Below are 18,785 nucleotides of genomic sequence, written 5' to 3' on the forward strand. Positions count from 1 at the left end.
TATTTATACTGTCAAGAAGTCAATTAATGCCTATATTAGCATCAAGATGAGCTTGAAAAAGTTGGTACTCTGGCACACACACCCAGTGCCGTATGTCAGGAAGATTTTTCGGTCCGCTTTACAAGGGTGAACGGTTGATTTTCAATGGTGAACGTGGGATATTTAAACAGGGCAAATGCTACAGCATAGATTAAATCTTGCAAGAATATTGTCCAATGGACTGTCTGACCATTATTTTCTTCAGGCAAACATTGGGGAAAATAAAATGAAAAGGAATAACTCTAGACGGAAAGTCAATGCCGACCTATTCATAAATAAAGGAGTATAATGGAGTATAAAATGCACGGTGCAAGAATGAGAGAAATTTTTTGAACTATACAATTAAGTCAAACAATTTAAACCTCCTTAAATATTTTTAAAATAATAACGGATGAAGATAATGAACGAGATTATAATATACCATGAAACGATTACATCGACAGAAAATAAATTATGTTCACAAGTCTTGATGTTCTTAACTCGCATGTATACGTGGTGATGTGTTTGAAAAAAATGAAGAAAAAAATGCATGTGTTCTTTATCATGATTAGAAAAAGAAGTTTTTCCTCTCTTTCCTTGACGCAAAGGTGTCAATCAAACTGTCCATGTCTTCATGGAGCACCTTGTCCACCATCCCCCTGTCCATGTTCAAGAGGGTGAGGGAGGAGAGCCTCTCCTGGTCCATGGTGGTCCTCATGTGGTTCTTGAGCCTTCTGAGACAGGAGAATGACCGCTCCGCCTCACAGCTGCTGATGGACATTGAGGCCAGGATAACGATCACCTTGTATAGCTCCGGCATCAGGCGGAACACTGCCGAGCTTATTAACTCCACAGCAAATTTGTGACGAAACCATGTCTTCTGTGTCAATATCTGCCTAGAGAAACATAAATTTTAAACATATAATGCAAAATGAAACATTATTATATTAACCTTGAATTGCTGGAAGATTGCATGGTCTGAATGGAGCTGCTCGAGTTCAAGTCTGTAGTGCTTGGCGACACGCTTAATGGCACAGGTCTCCACTTCACTGTCATTGACGATTGCAATGAGATCCATTGTGATGTTTGTATCGTCGGTGGCAAATCTGCTCTCAAGCTCTAATACAATCTTATTGATTGCAACCTCGAAATGTGTTTCACGGAAGTAGGATTCAGTTGTTCCTTTCCACTTTATTCTCTTTGGAATCTTCGCCTCCTTGAATTCCAAATCAATTGAGTCCTCCTGGTCAAATACTGATTTCATCTCAGACGACTTCAACTCAGCAAGTTTCCAGATTGATTCAAAGATTTTCTCATTCTTAAGATCTTCAAGAGTCCTAATCACTAGGTTGACGTGTTTCCAGGCCTTCGTTAGGTCAACCTTTCTGCCTTGAAGTTCATCTGACAAGCTAGATGTGTGTCTGAAGAGTGTCTTCAACAGTTCAATGCCGAAAACAAATTCGTGACTAAAGATGCTGTTGAGCAGAGAAGTTGCTGTTGAACTCGACAATGTATCTTTATCTTTTCTCATCATTTTATATTTCTCATTATCTTCATGATTCTGATCATCCCTAGAGATACAGCGTGTACAGCATCGTAGCGGAGACTCCAGCGGGTAGCAGACTGGTTCTTCAGGGTCATCACCTTGGCATGCTCCTCATCTTTACTTGTTATCTTCACCGACTTGTAGATTGCTGACCTTTTTGTTGACCCTTCAATGAAGTTGTATAAAATTTGTACTGTCCCCATTGTATTTCTCAACAGGGTTATATCTCAGAGAAGATCCTTGACTACAAGATTGAGGACATGGGCGTAGCAGTGGATGTAGACACACAGTGTGGCTGCTTCCTTCCACCTGGCGGCAAGACCCTTCTTGATGCCGGATATGTTGGAAGCATCGTCCGCGGCCAGGGAGACAGTGCTGGCGGGGTTAAGGCTGAGATCCTTGACAGCCTGGGTAACTTTTACAACTTGAGGAAGCTCTCTTTCTTGATGCCTTCACTCGTCAGATATCCCAGTGACAGACTGAACTGCTCCGTGTTTGACATATCTGATGTCTCATCAACAATCACAGAGAACCAGTAGTCATCATCGCCGGGACAAGTCTTGACATCTTGAATTATATTTTCTGTCACTTTGGATGCTATAATCTCTATCAGCTCATTTTGGATGTCAGGTGAAGTCCATTTGGCAAAACCTGCCCCAGCTGAACCAAATTTTTTGACTTCGGCCTCCAGTTTATCTTTGAGAATATGATTGTCGTGTGAACGCAGGGACATAAGCTCCAAGAAGTTTCCTCGATTGTTTTCATTAGATTCCGTCAACTTTTCTCTTGCTTCGGAATCGCCCCTAAAAGCCAATCCTTGCTTTGCGAGGAACCCAACAGTTTGGAAAAGATACTTCAAATAAGCTCGCCACTTCACAACTTCCTCAGCATGTTGAGACTGAACATGGCCGAGAACCGAGGTATTCTTTCTCTTTGATGTGAGTAAATTGATCCACTTTTCCATCGACAGTTTGTGTTTTTTGTTGTTAGAATGAACTTTCAACAAGGAACTGTTTTTCCATGTTTTGAACTCAAATTTCCCAAGGTTGGAAATGGAAAATTTGGAACTGGCGAAACACTTGGCTGACTTTTCAACCTCGTCATATTCTAGCCACGGGAACTTGCGGAACCAATCATATTGAAAGTCTCTGGAGTATTTGACATCTATCTGAGGACTGTATGTTCGTAACTTGGGCTGTAGAGGATGATCTCTCTCGACTTTAGGCACAGTTTCCCGCTCAGTCTTCACTCTGGTTCTGGTCTGGATGTCCTTCCGCTTTGGCTCCCGCCCGGTAAGTATCGGTCCACCCAGCTGGCTCATGAAGACGACAGGGTACTCTGGGCCTCCGTCCACAAACTCCATCTCCTCAGTCTTGCTCTTCTAACCTCCCTGGACATTGTCGCTAGTCTCAGAGTCCTCTGGAGAGGGAATATTGATGTTGTTGACTACAGAGAAAATGTATTCCATGGTCAATTTTGAGAAAAATTATCTAGCTTCCTTTTGGGTGGACGTGCTACAAATATGTAATTTTATTATAATGACTCAGTACTATTATGAGTTGGTCATAAGTTACACATATATAATAGATTTTAATAATTAATTATGACTTAATTCATCTATATTTACATACCTATATGATTGGTGGACGGTTGAGTAAGGTTGTTTTTTTTTGGTCCGCTGAAGCGGACAAAGTGCAATACTAACGTACGGCCCTGCACACACCAAAGGTTACACATACCTTCCTGGAGATCAACTTTCTATTCTGGTCAAAAACAATGTGCCACCATACTCGCCAGATGCCAGCTTGCTGGACTTTTCCTTCTGGCGGCATGTCAAGGGGAGGACCTGGTGGACAAGGGCTCCGAATATGGAAGTTCTCAAGGCTTCCGCTAATGACCATTCGAACTCCATAGTCACCAATTCAATCATTACAATCTGTCATAGATTGACGGAGGCTTCATTGAAGATTAGAAATGGCAACACATGTGCCAACATCTTTCAATGTATTGTAAATATAGCTCCCCTAGCTTTTTCAATTAAACTTGCTAAAATTACAGATTCAATACGATCATCTTTATGGCAATTTAAACAATATGCCAAAGTTTATCGCATAAGGAAAATGTCATCCAGTGCTTCAGTCAGTTCATACAGAAAAATATAAATAGCAATATTTCTTCATTCAAACTATGTATGTGTGAAGTAATATATCACTTATCAACAATTTAACAACAGATAATAATGTACCAAAATAAATTAAGGATATAATAGGAAGTTATTTACTAATTGATAGATTCTATTTTAATAAATTTATCATTATGAGGTTGGATATGGTTTAATGCGTATAATGTTCAATGCTCAGTAACCGCTCTTATGATCACTTTTGTACTCAATTTTTACTTTTTATGTATAACTTTTCCAAAGCTAAGAATCTCAGACTTCACCACAGAGAGATTTACTAATTACATCTGCTCACTTCGTTATTTAAATTGTATGTTGCAACCTTTCATACAAAAATGCCCAAAATAAGTTTGAGCAAATTTTTTTGGACTATGGAATTATTATTCAATAAGTTATGAAAATTGTTCATAACTTAACAAAGGCAAATTTTGATTCAACCAATCAATATTCAGAAGACTTAGTCCAGGAAAATAAGGATACACATCGACAGCTGACAATAAAATAGACTGGTTTTTTTTGTGTTAATGAGGTAAAGCCGAATGCTTTGTTTGTCCTTTTTGTTACTTAGCCTTGTGTTTATAATATTCAATTAATTTTCTTTCTTCCTTATGAGTACAAATACATAATATGTCTTGAATTAATTTAATTTTAGGCTTCACATTTTGGTCCTTTAATGTATTTGATACTTTTGATTGGATGAACACATGGATACATTGACTAAAATGTCAAAAAAAAAAAAGAAGTGATTTATGGAATACATGTAAAAAACTTATATATAATGAAATTTTAACCTTTCCTCAGCAATTTGGTTTTTGAATAGAACCTCTTTAATTAAATAAAAAAAAAGATATTACTAAATTTAGCATTTGTAGATTTCAATAAATTAAACTTAAACTTATTTGATATGTGTATTTATAAAATAGGTAATTTATTTGAGAGAATTATTTAATTCCTAATTAACATAAATTATTTTGTAAAGATCTTATTTGTTTATTAATAAAGAATAAATTACATACCTACTGACTCTTGTAATCAACAAATACTAGCATGGCCATGAAATAAGCAAACAATAATAGAAAAACATACGTAAAAAAAACATAAATAATAGTTATGAGCTCGGTCCGAGATACATTTGTCTTCGGTTTGATCTTACGTCAATTTTTCTAGGCTAATGGGACCGATATTTCGGTTGAAATCGAAATATCAGATGGATGATCAAATTTAATCGTTTTCAAATCGTGAATCTGTTATTTCTGTCACACATATTGGACCCATTTTCTATTCATCTTTTGTACCCATATAAAACACTTTAAACTTTTTACCAATGTTGACAATAGAGCCTTAAGCAGACTAATTAAAATATTTTTTGCTTATTGTGTGACATTGTTTAGCTTAGGAGCACAACATAAAATTTTCATTTTTCTATGTGAGTAACATACCTATGTTTTATACTAGTAATAGAACACAGCATTGTCTGGAGTAATTAGATGTTGGCTAAAAATTAATTTTTCTTTAACAATATCGAATATAAATCAGTGTTACATCCCATTTTTCATGAGTACACTCTCAAACGTAAATACTAAATAGTTATTTGTGATGAAATTCCAATATATATTTTAGCTAGTCCATTGTTTTGGAATTGGTAATCTGAAGAATTATTTTTTTCTTTTTTAATAGCAGTTGTCAATATTACTTACTACCTGAGTAGAGAACATCCTTTCCTATATAGATTCAATTGTATTCACAACCTGATTGAAAATTCGTGGGTGCTCATAAAAAACGGAGCATAACCCTGATGATTTGTTGCAAAGTTATACCAGTAAGTACATTTTGACTCGGAGTAGAATTGGGATGGACATCGAAGTAATTCTAGCAAATATCCTTGTTTTCATTATTTTCTTTTTCCTCCCTTGTCATTGCTGATCTTATGAAACGTGATTTGTATTATTCTTTCTCTCCCCCAATACATTCTTCAAATTGTCATGGTTACCTGGTTGATTTTTGGTTTCGGTCCTCAAGAATGAAAGAATAATATTATGAGTTTGAAAAAAATAAAATATGTTGGTATGACTGATGAGTAATTTAGTATTTAGAGCGTTCCTATAATAAAAACAAATCAAATTAATTTGAATATACCAGCGTTTATATTTAATTCAAATCTTAACATATACTCACAATACACATGAAATATGATATACATACCGTAAGAGACCAATAACAAAAGCAAAAAGAAACTCATTAAATAATATTATAAGGGAGTTGTACTATTGTACCAGAAGACGGCGCCACTCTAATCAACTTTTCTTATAAGCTAATATAATTTAACAACGCTCATAATCCATTGGGTAGTCATTTTAGATCAATCCGATCAAAGTTCATTAGTTCAGTTCAAAAAAAGTTATATTATTCTTAGTTTAAATGGTCTAGAATTTTCAGACCGAAACCTAATATTAATAAATAGCTAAAATATACGAATGACAAATATTAAATCACAATTTTAAGGCTGTATTTACTTTGATAAATACTAATGTCGCTTATGTTAATGGTTTGTTTTGTTTTTGTTTTTTTAATAGTTGATAATTTGATCAATTTTTTCAATAGAATCATACATTATAATAAATTAAATCTGTAAGCACAAAAAAAAGACCTATTTATCAACAATACTAATTTGACTATTTTTTTTTTATGATACACAGAAATTACTCGAGGTTTAGTGTTGACACTTTTAAAGTTCCGTAATAATGAATTATATTGTTTAAAAAAAAGAAATATGTATCATTTAAAGAACTTTGTCACTTACTTAATAAATTGCATCATGATTGGGGATTAAAATTTGATACATTTACAACATACAATGTACAAGTTTCCAATAAATATTGATTTAACTTAGTTAAATGGCTTAAAAAACAAAAACTTAACAGTTGTATAGTATACTACTTGATACCAATGATAAACAGTGATATTTGAATAAAATGAAAGTAATATCTACTGAAAATCCCTCTTAAATGTTTAAATTTGTATAATTTTTCTTAGTGATTAGGAACGAAAAAGTACAATAACTAATTTTAATAGTTAATTTGTGTCTACAACATGGAAATAAGATTCTATATATCCATGTAATAAGATATTTTTTAATCATTTCTATGGTCAGATATATAATAAAACTAGATAATACATTATTTTAAAGACTGTCAGTTTTAAGTCCATGATTTGTTGGTCCTATTTTGATGTCCAATAATTCACTATTTCGCATAATATAAATGAAAAAAGGGGTTTTATTCTTACAAAAACTTATTTGTTTAGGCTCCTAAAATAGATATAACAATTCTGACGTCACATAAAATCGCTTTTTAAATAGCTACGTAAAACAAAGTAGCTTTTATAATGTAATATAATAAAGATTTTTGAAGTAAAAATATAAATTTTTTAACCCATTAGAAGTTATCATTAAATCAACCTCGAGTGATTTGTGTCTAAATAAATTTTTAAAAGTATATTAATATCAAAAACGTTGCTGAACTAAAGGTCAGTCCACTAATGGACGTAAAAAGTTTGAGTCCTTCTTCTTTTTGTTGCATATGGGTTTTCCCTCACCAATTTCACTGTATATTTAGCTGAACTTTTATAAGTAAAATGAAGGAGGGGGTTGAGAATGAATAGAGTAGAAAATATGGATAAGAAGAAATGAAGGTGCAACCCTCAGAACAACTGAGATTTGCACCTCAATTGCACTTTTTGTATTGTTCCGGTAATAAGTGAAGAGTGAATTCGAATAAATTGAAGTTGTTAAAATCAATCCAAAAATAAAATTTGTATCCTTTAAATATGGTGATGGGCTTACAATGATATAGACAGTTATTGTATAGGTTCATTTTTTAAAATTTTAGTTCAGATTTTCATTTATGAAAGGATATATTTTTACAATCTCTGGATTTTCTTTGAGCTATGAGGCTCTGAAAAAAACCAACGGTTTTCAACTTTAAACAAAGATGACTTGAGTTCTAAACATGATAAATACATTTAACAATTGTTTTCAAATATTTGAATACTAAAAATTGAACCAAATTCACTTATTCATAACTTTAACACCATGGCCTTAATAACGCTTTTAATGTTAAAAATGCCAAAAACTATATAGCATTTGTACTATTCTTATCATCATATGAATATATCTCTTGATGACCTTAGAATAGTAAGTACATACAATACAAGAATAGTTACATACAATTATCATTTTTCGCAAGACTTGATATCTTCATATTAAATGCAACCAAGGATATCTTGTATTACATATTCCACAAAAATAAATAAGTTTGTTCTAAACTATTTAAATACTAGCGGTAATACTCGGTATGGTCTAGAGTTATTAGGCGTTCTTTGGCTCATTTAGGACGTAGTGAGGCTGGGAGTACCGGTTTATATAGCAGTTAAGTATAGTACTGTGTTCCGAACCTAAGTAGAGCGAACAAAATTAATATACATAAGTATTAGATTATCAATCTAAGATATTTATAAGAGTTGTTTTGACTGGAGTTCTAACTCCCTTGAATACACGTTCATAAGAGTAGGTTGTTATTCTAAATATATAATTACTTTTACATGTTATGTATCAGCCCTTTCAAAATATAATTTACCTTATATTTTCTTTTGTAGGTATTTGTAACTTCCGTACCCCTTTGACAGTGAGATGCCATAGTACTCGAATTGATAATTATCATATATTATTAGCTTGGGGAAAAAGTAATTTCGTATTTCCCACGTCCTATTTTATAAATAAATATATCTTTTTCATTATTAGCAACATCGGATCATTCAATAAGGTAGGAGGGTATACTACAAACGCTTCTTGGACAGTATTGTGCTTGATCAATTCAGCTGTGAATTATTGTGCGTCGAGTATGAAGGTATCAAAGGAAGAAATTCGCCATATTTTACATTTTTATTACCTAAAAGGGATAACGACGTCAAAAACGACCAAGAAAATGTCTGATATACGGCACCTATACTCTTGTTGTTCGTGTTGCACAACAGTGGTCCGAGCAAATCAAAAATTCCCGCTCAATTCTGCCCTCTACTTTGAACAACTCCGCCGTTTGAAGCAGCTTAACATTGGTGAATAGGAGACAACAATACATCATCAAGATGACGCCAGGCCGCAAACATCTTTCATGACTCGCCCGAAGCTCAGGTAGCTCGGATGAGAAGTTCTTATGCATCCACTCCACAGTCCGGTTCGGGTACGACATACTAAACCTATGACACTCCTGAAATTGCCTGAAATCAACTAAGTTTTGTCTTAAAGACAATTTATTTTTTTGGCAATGTCCTTGCTTTATTTACTTTTATTATTAAAAGACTGAATTAAAATATTAAGCGAATAATTGCATTATTTTCTATTGCTTTTGATTGAAAATAAAGAAGGATTGTTAAAATTCATATTTATCTTACTTTTGACAAAAAAAAATCTCCTCTTTATTTCCATTTCTAAACGAAGCAAATTTCATCATTATATTTAGGATTCTTAAAAAAGTACGTAGAATGGAAAAAATACGCTAAATATATTTATGTTTCAATTGTTATTTTGTTCCAAAGCCCAATTTGGATAAACTTTATATGTTCTGCCTCCGGCATTTTTCCTCAAAGGATAATTTACCTTCAGGCAAATTTTCTAGTACTATTTATTTAATGTAAAATTGTTAAGTATATAGAATAAATTCAATTTCTACGAACAATACAAAGACATTAAGTTGATAATTTATAAGTGATGCACGTATTAGCCGAGTTGGGTGAGAATAGTCTATTAGACTTGTCAAAAATTTCATCTTTTTTTGGATTGAGATAGTGTTTTCTTGATTGCTTGCAAACATTCAAATGATCTTATTAAACTGAAATTTCTACCTTTTTTCTCAAGATTTGTTGTTTGAAAAATATTTTTTTACATTTATCAATTTTAAAAATTTATTTATAGTACATGAAAATTTCTTGGTAGGACACAAAAGATAAAAAAAAAAGAAGAAGAATTAGTACAGTATTTTTCTTGTCTCTTTGAGATAAAAGTAATCATAAACCGACGATTCCAATCCAAAGGTAAACATTTCTTGACTAGTGTTATAGATAAAGATTCTATCCGTTGGGAAGATTTGCGTTACTAGCAACTGATTTTGTGCCTTTTAATTAAGCTTCAAACGAAAAGGTTGAACGACACAAACAAAGATTACATCGTGATAAAAAGATGTAGATTAATAATTTTACAATTTGCATCAATACAACGTATCAATCCCTAAATATTTGCCAAGGGCGGATAAATTTTGAACTATCTTAATTTCTAATAAAGCGTAAATTCAAAATATTTCGTTACCATATAGCTATAACATGAAAGTAGAACTTAGAGCAATGTTTACTATCAAATAACATGTTTGCACAGCGTTTTTACTGCGATTTGTCAGCGTTGTTTAGCCATTAGTTGATTTTATTGGACTAAAGCTATAAACCTTATGGGAAACGATGACAACATGATCATTATTTTCTTAATTAAATAGACTACTATAATACTTTTGCGTCTGCTACGGGCGCTAAGAGTGTTGTAAATATTCTTCTATAGATTTTTTTCACGCCCATTATAAATTGCATCATAGTTGAAGCAAACGCTATTTTAAGGTCGAAAAATTGATATTTTTACGGCATAAAGAGGCAAATTTTCAATAAATCTTGATAGAACTTCATCAAATGGATTTATTAATGAAAAAAGACGTATAAATTGTATGTAATACTACTTGATGCTAATGATAAATACTGATATTTAAATATAATCAATGTAATATGTACTAAAAATCGCTAAAAATAGCTAGATTCAGTTGGTTAGTAATACACTAAGTAGTTCATTGAATATAAATAAATTAATGGGTAGTTTTTTTTCTTTTCTGATGTATCGTCTTTAACAACACGACTCGACTCCAGTCGATACAACACTATTTATTTTTTTAAACCAAAATAATCTAAAAATAAAACATGAGACAATTACCATAAATTTACGTCGATTAGATTGTATTTCTATATTTCTCAACATATAAACATATGTAGATTATATTAGTAGATAATGAAATAATGAAGATGTTATAGTCTAATAATAAGTTTCAATGCTTTTTTCCACTTCCTTTCGTAGCTAGGAGTATTTTAAAAGTTGGATGAATATTATGTACTTCCAATTATCAATTTGTCGTCAATATTTAATGATTATAATTAAGAATGTAGTGATACTAATTTTTTTGTCGATTCCAGTTCCGAATCCGATATCAACTTTATGAACGATTCTGATACCAATTCCTTGTTATGTATAAAGACATTTTTTAAACAAATAACAAAACTTTTTTAATGTTTAACTTCTTATTAATTACGGATAGGTAAAAAAAATAGATTAATTTAAAAATCATAATTAGTTGTTACCAAATTAAAAAAATTAATTATTCTCTGTGTAATTTCTGGTTGTCTCGTATTAGGGAGTTTACCCCTGGACTCTGATCTAATTTCATCCTCATTGCAAAAAAAAAAAATAATAATAATAATAATTACGAAACTAACAAAAGGCTATTTACTATTATTTTCTTGGTTTGGCTACGTGTCTTATTAATGGACCCGGGACGGATACTGATGACTCTAACTTGACTCATAACATATGAACGGGACTTCAGTTTTGTTATAAATAATATTATACAAAAATAAATATTCAGTGAAAAGTTATTGACTGGTTTCAGAGTTAATTGTTCAACCCAACTCCCACCGTTACAGACTTTTTGAACGACTCATGGTACAATTCAAATATATGAGTGACTAAAACTGTTTTTATTTCTAAATTGTTACTTTTAAGTAAATTTCCTGTGCAAACCTGGAAGTTTGTAAAATCTTTCTATGACCTTCCCCCTCCCTTATTTTCATTTCTTCAATTTGTCTAAACTAGGTTGTCTGGTTTGGCTACTTATTTATTTATAACCGTACTTTTGTCTCCAAAAAATAAGCTCAAATAAAATTATTCATATAAATAACTATGCATAGGTATTGGTGGAATTGGTATTATGGACCTGATTCTGATACTTCTGAAAAGGCCGATTCTTGATGATTCCGATACATTGGTATATCTCTAAGTTTAATCAAATAAAAAATTGTTTTAATTTATTTCAATATGTATTAAATGAACATGTGGTATCCATCACCGTTATTGTTAAATGTATGTTTTAAAAAACATTGTCCTTGAAATCAGTTAAAAGAACTGTTGAAAAATTACTAATAAAGAGTTGAATTCAATCAATCATACAAATATACATATATATAGAGTAGTTTCCAAGCGTTGCAAACCACAACTATGAATATTTTAATCAAGGTAAAATTATGTTGTTGTTGTTGTTTTTTTGTGGAAGGTTGGCCATAAGATTCAAATCAATAGTAATAATTAAAATAATACCGATGACATCAACCCTCGAAGGATTATTTCTTAATAATAAATACATAAGTAAAAACAGGGGAAATGAAGGTGAAAACCTATAACTGATTTTTTTTTTGTATAACAATATGACGTTGGAAATAACAAAAACTAATTATTGGGAAAACTGAAGCAATAAAGATTATTTTAAATATTTTAATATCTTGTAAAAATATGTCGGTATGTCCATTCTATGAAATATTAATATTTCATTGAGAAATGAACAATGAAAAAGCTGGCCTTTAATTATTTGTACGCATTTTCAAATAGTATAAATTGCATAATCTGATAGGAAAAAAGCATCAGTTCTCAATTTGTACCATCATGCTTCGTTTTGTATTTATTCTTTCAATGGTTGCCTTTGCAGCAGTATCTGCTGATCATGCTCCAATCTATCATCCAGAGCCCTACCATCCATCTCCTTATGATGAGCCAGCAAAGCCCTATGCATTCCAATACGGTGTATCTGATGACTACTCTGGAACCCAATTCTCTGCACAAGAAAACTCTGATGCAAAAGTAATCTCTGGATCTTATCAAGTGGCTCTTCCCGATGGTCGTGTTCAAACCGTTACTTATACAGCAGATGATTATGCTGGATTCATTGCTGATGTCAAATATGAGGGCACTCCCATTTATCCCAAATACGAACCCAAGCTAGGATATGCTCCCAAGTCATATAAACCTGCTCCTAGACCCATCTACAAGTCAGCACCTAAATACCGTTTATAAGCTTGTACTAAGCTTAATTTGTATTTCTAAGTACAATTTTGTATTATAGTAATATATTTTATTTGTACTTTATTAAAATATTATTTAAGAATCAATAAAAATATTGAAACAGGTCAAGCTTTTATTAATGAATAATATCATGTCGAAAAGTGCTCTGATTTCCCTTACTTTTTTACATTTTAATTAATTTTAATATACCGTTTGCGAAAATATAAATTATTTTTTATAATATTTGGCAATAAGGCATGATCAAACTACAAAAAATATATATATTATACGAAAAGTGATGTGACAGTCTGTAGCTTGTTTAAAATATTGGGCGCATGCGCAGACAAAAATTGAAAGTGTCTCTATGTCATAAACGTACTTAAATGTTATTTTTTATTCAATAATATTATCATTAAGATAGTTGTATGATTTTTCAACAAGATAGTGCCACTCTTGGAAATACAGTCAGTCGCTATCATACGTCGGAGTAGTAGGGAGGGACGTGCGTTTCCCGTAGACAATAAATATGACCAAAAAACTGTTTGACAGAATATTTTATCAAATTAAACTAATTACAGTTTAGCTCCTGAGTTTTTAATTACTGATTTATACTGCCCTTGAATATCTCAGACTCGAGCTTGGTCCCCCCTTCTTGAGGGAAGTGAGAAGTAACACACACCCTGTCCTCAAGACGTACCTACATATAATAGGGGGTCGTGTCTGGAGAGGAGGGGGCCACATGTTGAGGTCCCCGAAAGTCATGAAAGTTGTCTCTCAGAAAGGCCTGGGTCTTAGCGGTGCAATGACACGGAGCTCCGTCTTGAATGAAAACAAAGGTGTCCCCGAACTTTTCTCTGTCCAAGTAAGCACATTTGTATCCATAAGTTCGATGTAAGCATCTGTATTAAGCCGCTCCTTCCTCTCCACAAAAATGGGAGGGCGAACTTTGCCTGTGTTGCCCACAGGGTTTTTTGTTCTGAAGACTTTTCTCACTGAAGCTTGGAGATTGTCTGGATGTTCGTTTGTGATGATGTGGTTGTTCTGTTCATTCACAGAGGGGAAAAAGTCATCAGAAAAGAGCAAAATTTTGGCGAAAATTTTTGTTTGCCTTGAATTTTTTTTTTTTAATCTTTTTTGCTGTTTACAACCTTCTCACTTTGCTCTGTTCAGAGATAAGATGTCTTGTTGTCCTCCTTCGTGATTCTGCACCAATGTCATTCTGGATTGAAACTAATAAAATGTGTTCCACTAGATAAGATCTACAATGTATCTACATGTATATTTCGTTTTTCTCATCCCCTAAACTAATAAAACATATGGCATTTAATAAAAAAAATACTACTTTAATATGCTCGGGGCATGAGGGGCGGAAAGAAAGGAAAACAAAGATTGAGTAAGGAATGATTCTGATGTCGATCCTCAATTCTAGTCTGAGTCCAATAAGGATAGTTACAGGACCGTTGCAAGATTGTATATAATATATATATCTTTTTTTTCTTGGTTTTTGGTTGTTTGTTTATGTTTTTTGGAAAAAAAATTCCAAAAATCTATAACTATTTTCTCTTTTGACAATAAATCAAAATTTTAATTTCTAAATTTTTTGGAAAAAAAAATTCAAAAATCCATAATTATCAAGAAAATAATTGATTTTTCAAACAAATTGTATTTTTCGGAGAAAATTTTTTATAAAATTCATAGCTGTTCATATAAAAAAAATTAAAAGATCCATAGCTATTCACAAAAAAATTAATTTTTAGTAAAAAGTTCAACAAATTAATTCTCTTTTTATTTCAAAAATAACATTTCAAATATTACATTTTTTGAATTTTTTTTTCAAAAGTCCACTGTTACTCAAAAATCTATTAAATTTTTTGGAAAAATATTTCCAAATGAAATTATATATATTTTATATATTTTTTTAAAATGATATACACTAATATTTAAAGAACATTAAACTTTTGGAAAAAAATTGAAAACAACTTTTTTTTTTTTTTTTTTTTTTTTGGATATATGAGTGGACAATCCTAATTTATCACTTGATAACCAATCCTCAGGTTTTGTATGCATCAATAATAGCACATCTCTCAGACAAACTTCCATGCCTCTTAAATGTGGCCTATATTTATATGGGGAAGCTTCGATTTGAACAGTTTAACAATTTATTAGCTCAAAAAAAAAAATTCAATTATAAATATGTAAATATATAATCAATGAATTATAAAACAGAGACCAAAACTGGAATTCCTTACTTTTGACATTCCAATGTTGCACACATTTTCTTTAAGATACCTTAAACAAAAAGAAGTTCAAATACTTGGTGGTCCTTTGAAATCTGAATACTTACTAATTCAATAATTAATGAAGTTTGAGTGATTTAAATTAATTCATACTCCGATATATTAAAGCATAGACAATTAATTACAAATCAAAATAAACTTGAGCTCTCTAGCTTATGTACAAGTCGAAAAAATGACACTTGAACGAGATTGACAAATTCCTATTTCTTAAGACCTTGACGTTGTGCGTCTCCAAGACAATAGTCTACAATATCTACAAGGTCCGATACGTTGGGAAACAAGAAGGGATCTTTCAAAAAGACCAAAATTGACCTGGAGGAGTTATAGAAAATAGCCCAGCACAATCCAATCCCCTCTTGTCCATAGGGGCCCATGCAAGAGATCTCGGGGTTTCACAGGAGATGTCCAGAGAGCTGTCAAACAGTGGTGGAAAGGGCCCTTTGAGGGTGGACAGGCCAATTTGGGCACCAGCAATGAAACAAACCCATCTCTTGTTTTGAACTTTTTTGGCACTAATGGTCCCTCTTCAGCCCTGATGCCGACCCCCTTGACTACACAGGGGAAGGCATGCAGTGTCTGTAATACAAACACCAAATACTAGTATTTGGTTTCTACTAGGTCAATTAAATAATCAAAAATGTTTCTACGAATTGAAATGTTAAATTAATTGGGAAAAAGTACTTGATGCATTGTTTGAAAGTATAAATGTGCATAATGTTATAATGATGCTTAGAATCTCTTGATGTAAGTAAATTCCTTTCTTACATGATCAAGATTCATATTTCTTTCCACAAATATCCATGGCTTTACTTTATTACAAGGTAACATCTCGTCAGTAATTTAATTATACAAAAGTACATCTTTTTAATCACTTTGTCGGTTGATTGTTTTAACAACACCGTCTCAAATTGTGTTTTTTCTTATTTTATCCTTGAGAAATTATTAATTGTTGAGGAAGCCAAGAACTTTTTGACACTCACATTAAAACATGATTGTTTATATATATTATAAAACACTTCACTAGATGTCCTCAATTTTGAATTATCTGTTTAAAACAGATCGATGGGTAATTATATGCTTTTAAAGAAATATTTTTCTGGTTTTTTTTTTGTATATTTAAAACAGATGTAATTTATGGATTTAAACACAATCAAAGCTTGATTCCAAGGTAGTTTTATTAATTATATATTAGGAAAGTGTTTGAACTTTGACTCATTAGGGTAGTTCCAACACATTATAACTTGATTTCAATTACTCGTAACTGATTTGACTCAGGCAAGGCTGACCTTACAATTAGAGGATTGTCTTGAGCTCAAATCAAAATCTGGGTATGAATAAGTAGAGTTGACATTTCTGTAAAGAAAAAAATGTCACGAGAAGAAGGTGGGAGTGAGACTTATGGTATAACTGAATTAAAACCCTTGTTACTATCAGCTGCCTGTTATATGATTCGGGAGAGTGAGAAAATTACTGATTGAAAGAGGAGAACCTTCTACATTAAAAAAAAATTATGTAGGGAAAACATTTACATATATGAAAGTTCATTTTTATTTATTTCATTATGCATTTTCAAAGCAATTTAAACAAAAGATAGGCAAGAATGCTTGCTTTTGAGGGAGAAGTTAACACCACTAAGTTCCATTAAATAATAAAAAAAAGAACAAAGACAAGATCTAACCAAATTTTTTCCTTTTTTTTCATCCTTAAAAATTGTCTTTTCATTAGAAAATTGTCATTACTAACGATACAGATACTAAGGCAGGACCGGTTTTAGCATGAATAGGTCTTGATACAAAAATACTTGTGACAAGCTCTTTTCTTTCTTACATTTTTGGAAATCAGAATTTAATTTCTTATATAATCTTGTCAGAAAATAGAAAGCGAGGTCTTTTTTTATACCCTGTTTTAGAGAAAAATATTCTTTGATATAAAAAAAAATATCAAAAAAAAATTTACCATTTTATTTGCAAATAAATTTTTAATTATTTTATTAAAATTAACTTTTTTTAAGACAATAAAATGGGGATACCTGTCGATCCTGCACGGGGCCTAATAGAAGTGAAAGTATACTGCAGCCACATGGGTTGTTGTGACTGAAAGCTTGCCAAAATTTACCATAAGATATCAACATATATTATTTCATATTGTTTGAATCTATTCAGAGATTATAACACTACATATTCCCCCCCCCTCTGTTTGAATGTGCTGCATCAAAGGCTATAATTGTCCCTGTAGCTGGGAACAATTACCCCGGTTGAAAAAATCAAATTTAAATTAGAAATTAGACAAATTACTCTAAAAAATATTTTGATAAATAAATAATTAGATCTCTCAAGGTGTGGAATTATTAACCTTCAATGTATTATAGAAGATTCAGAGATATTATGTGATGAATATTATATATAAGGAAGGGTTTTATGTAAAGAAAAAACTAAGTATACCGATTAAAAAAAGAAAAACGTTTGATGCATTTTCTCTTTCTTCTTTTTTGTTATTTGTTAATATCTCCCTGTAAAAGAAGAATTCTCGCTTATCTTTGGTGTAAATTCATTTATAAATCCATAATAATATATATACAGGTTTAGGCAGGAGTACGTTTTTGAAAGAGCCCTTCTTCTTCTCCAACGTGTCATACCTTGTAGATGTTGCAGACATGAGGACAACATACCACGTTCTGGTAGACGTCATGAAGGCCAGGAGGGTCTTCATGACGTCTACCAGAACATGGTATGTTGTCCTTATGTCTGCAACATCTACAAGGTCCGACACGTTGGAGAAGAAGAAGGGCTCTTTCAAAAAGGCCAAACTGGATCCGGAGAAGTTAAAGAAAGTAGCCCAGACCAATCCAATCCGCTCATGCCCATGAGGGCCCAAGAAAGAGATCTCCAGCGTTTCACAGCAGACTGTCCAGAGAGTGGACAAAAAGTGGTGGAAAGAGCCTCGTGAGAGTGACCCAATTTGGACACCAGCAATGAAAGAAACTCATCTCCTGCCTTGCAAGACTCTTTTGAACTCTTTTTGACACTTCTGGTCGCCCTACACCCCTGATGCAAACCCCCTTTGAATACATATTTTGCGTGTATGTCGAGGAGAAGTCCTGCAGTGTCTGTCATCCAAACACCGAGGCCGCCAAATTCACTATCAGTCAGCACTGGGATACCATGACAGAGGACTACCGATTCATTTACATGCCTAAATCCTAATAAAAACAAACATTTGTCAAGTTGAAATGGTTCACAACAAGAAAATATAAGTAAATGAATATATGTTGTGTATAAGTTGCAACTCATTAATGAGGTGAATATTTTTAAATGAAAGATTTACAGTAATTGGGATGAGAATAATGGAATAATTGAATGCTCCATGGATTTTGATATACTAGATGTGTAATTCAGTGCTATTTTAATACAAATTACTAAAATATAAAAATTGCTTTTAATGAAATTGTATCTTAATCAAATCCTTAATGATCAAAATTCTTGTAATTACGTATTTAATAATGATCAAACTACACAAAATCAATTCACCTGAAAATTAAAGGGAAGTTAAAAT

At 32.1% G+C, this 18,785-nt stretch overlaps 2 protein-coding genes across 6 annotated transcripts; one reads left to right on the top strand and one right to left on the bottom strand.

The window, feature by feature from the left end:
- Window positions 1-437: 437 nt before the first annotated feature.
- LOC139907009 (uncharacterized) lies at window positions 438-5,619 on the bottom strand. Of its 5 annotated transcripts, XR_011783306.1 has the most exons (4): window positions 4,760-5,619; window positions 3,196-4,460; window positions 971-3,078; window positions 438-914 (listed from the first exon to the last, which is right to left on the bottom strand). XR_011783306.1 is itself a non-coding variant. In XM_071892943.1 (3 exons), the coding sequence occupies exons 2-3, from the start codon at window positions 1,550-1,552 to the stop codon at window positions 780-782; spliced, it is 717 nt and encodes a 238-aa protein (XP_071749044.1). In that variant the 5' UTR covers window positions 1,553-4,460; window positions 4,760-5,619; the 3' UTR covers window positions 438-779. The 5 variants fall into 4 exon arrangements, 2 of the variants coding, with proteins under 2 accessions (XP_071749044.1, XP_071749043.1); XR_011783305.1 differs by having other exon boundaries at window positions 971-4,460; XR_011783307.1 differs by having other exon boundaries at window positions 971-4,460; window positions 5,441-5,619.
- Window positions 5,620-12,512: 6,893 nt separating this feature from the next.
- LOC121127785 (cuticle protein 19) lies at window positions 12,513-13,060 on the top strand. Its single transcript, XM_040723276.2, has one exon. The coding sequence runs from the start codon at window positions 12,541-12,543 to the stop codon at window positions 12,946-12,948; it is 408 nt and encodes a 135-aa protein (XP_040579210.1). The 5' UTR covers window positions 12,513-12,540; the 3' UTR covers window positions 12,949-13,060.
- The last annotated feature ends 5,725 nt before the right edge of the window (window positions 13,061-18,785 follow it).

This window comes from Lepeophtheirus salmonis, chromosome 13, assembly GCF_016086655.4.
Source record: "Lepeophtheirus salmonis chromosome 13, UVic_Lsal_1.4, whole genome shotgun sequence".
Classification (NCBI taxonomy): Eukaryota; Metazoa; Arthropoda; class Copepoda; order Siphonostomatoida; family Caligidae; genus Lepeophtheirus; species Lepeophtheirus salmonis.

Excerpts from the sequence above, each read along its gene's own strand:
- LOC139907009 (XM_071892942.1), bottom strand. The coding sequence starts at position 2,927 with ATGGAGTTTGTGGACGGAGGCCCAGAGTACCCTGTCGTCTTCATGAGC.
- LOC121127785 (XM_040723276.2), top strand. The coding sequence starts at position 12,541 with ATGCTTCGTTTTGTATTTATTCTTTCAATGGTTGCCTTTGCAGCAGTA.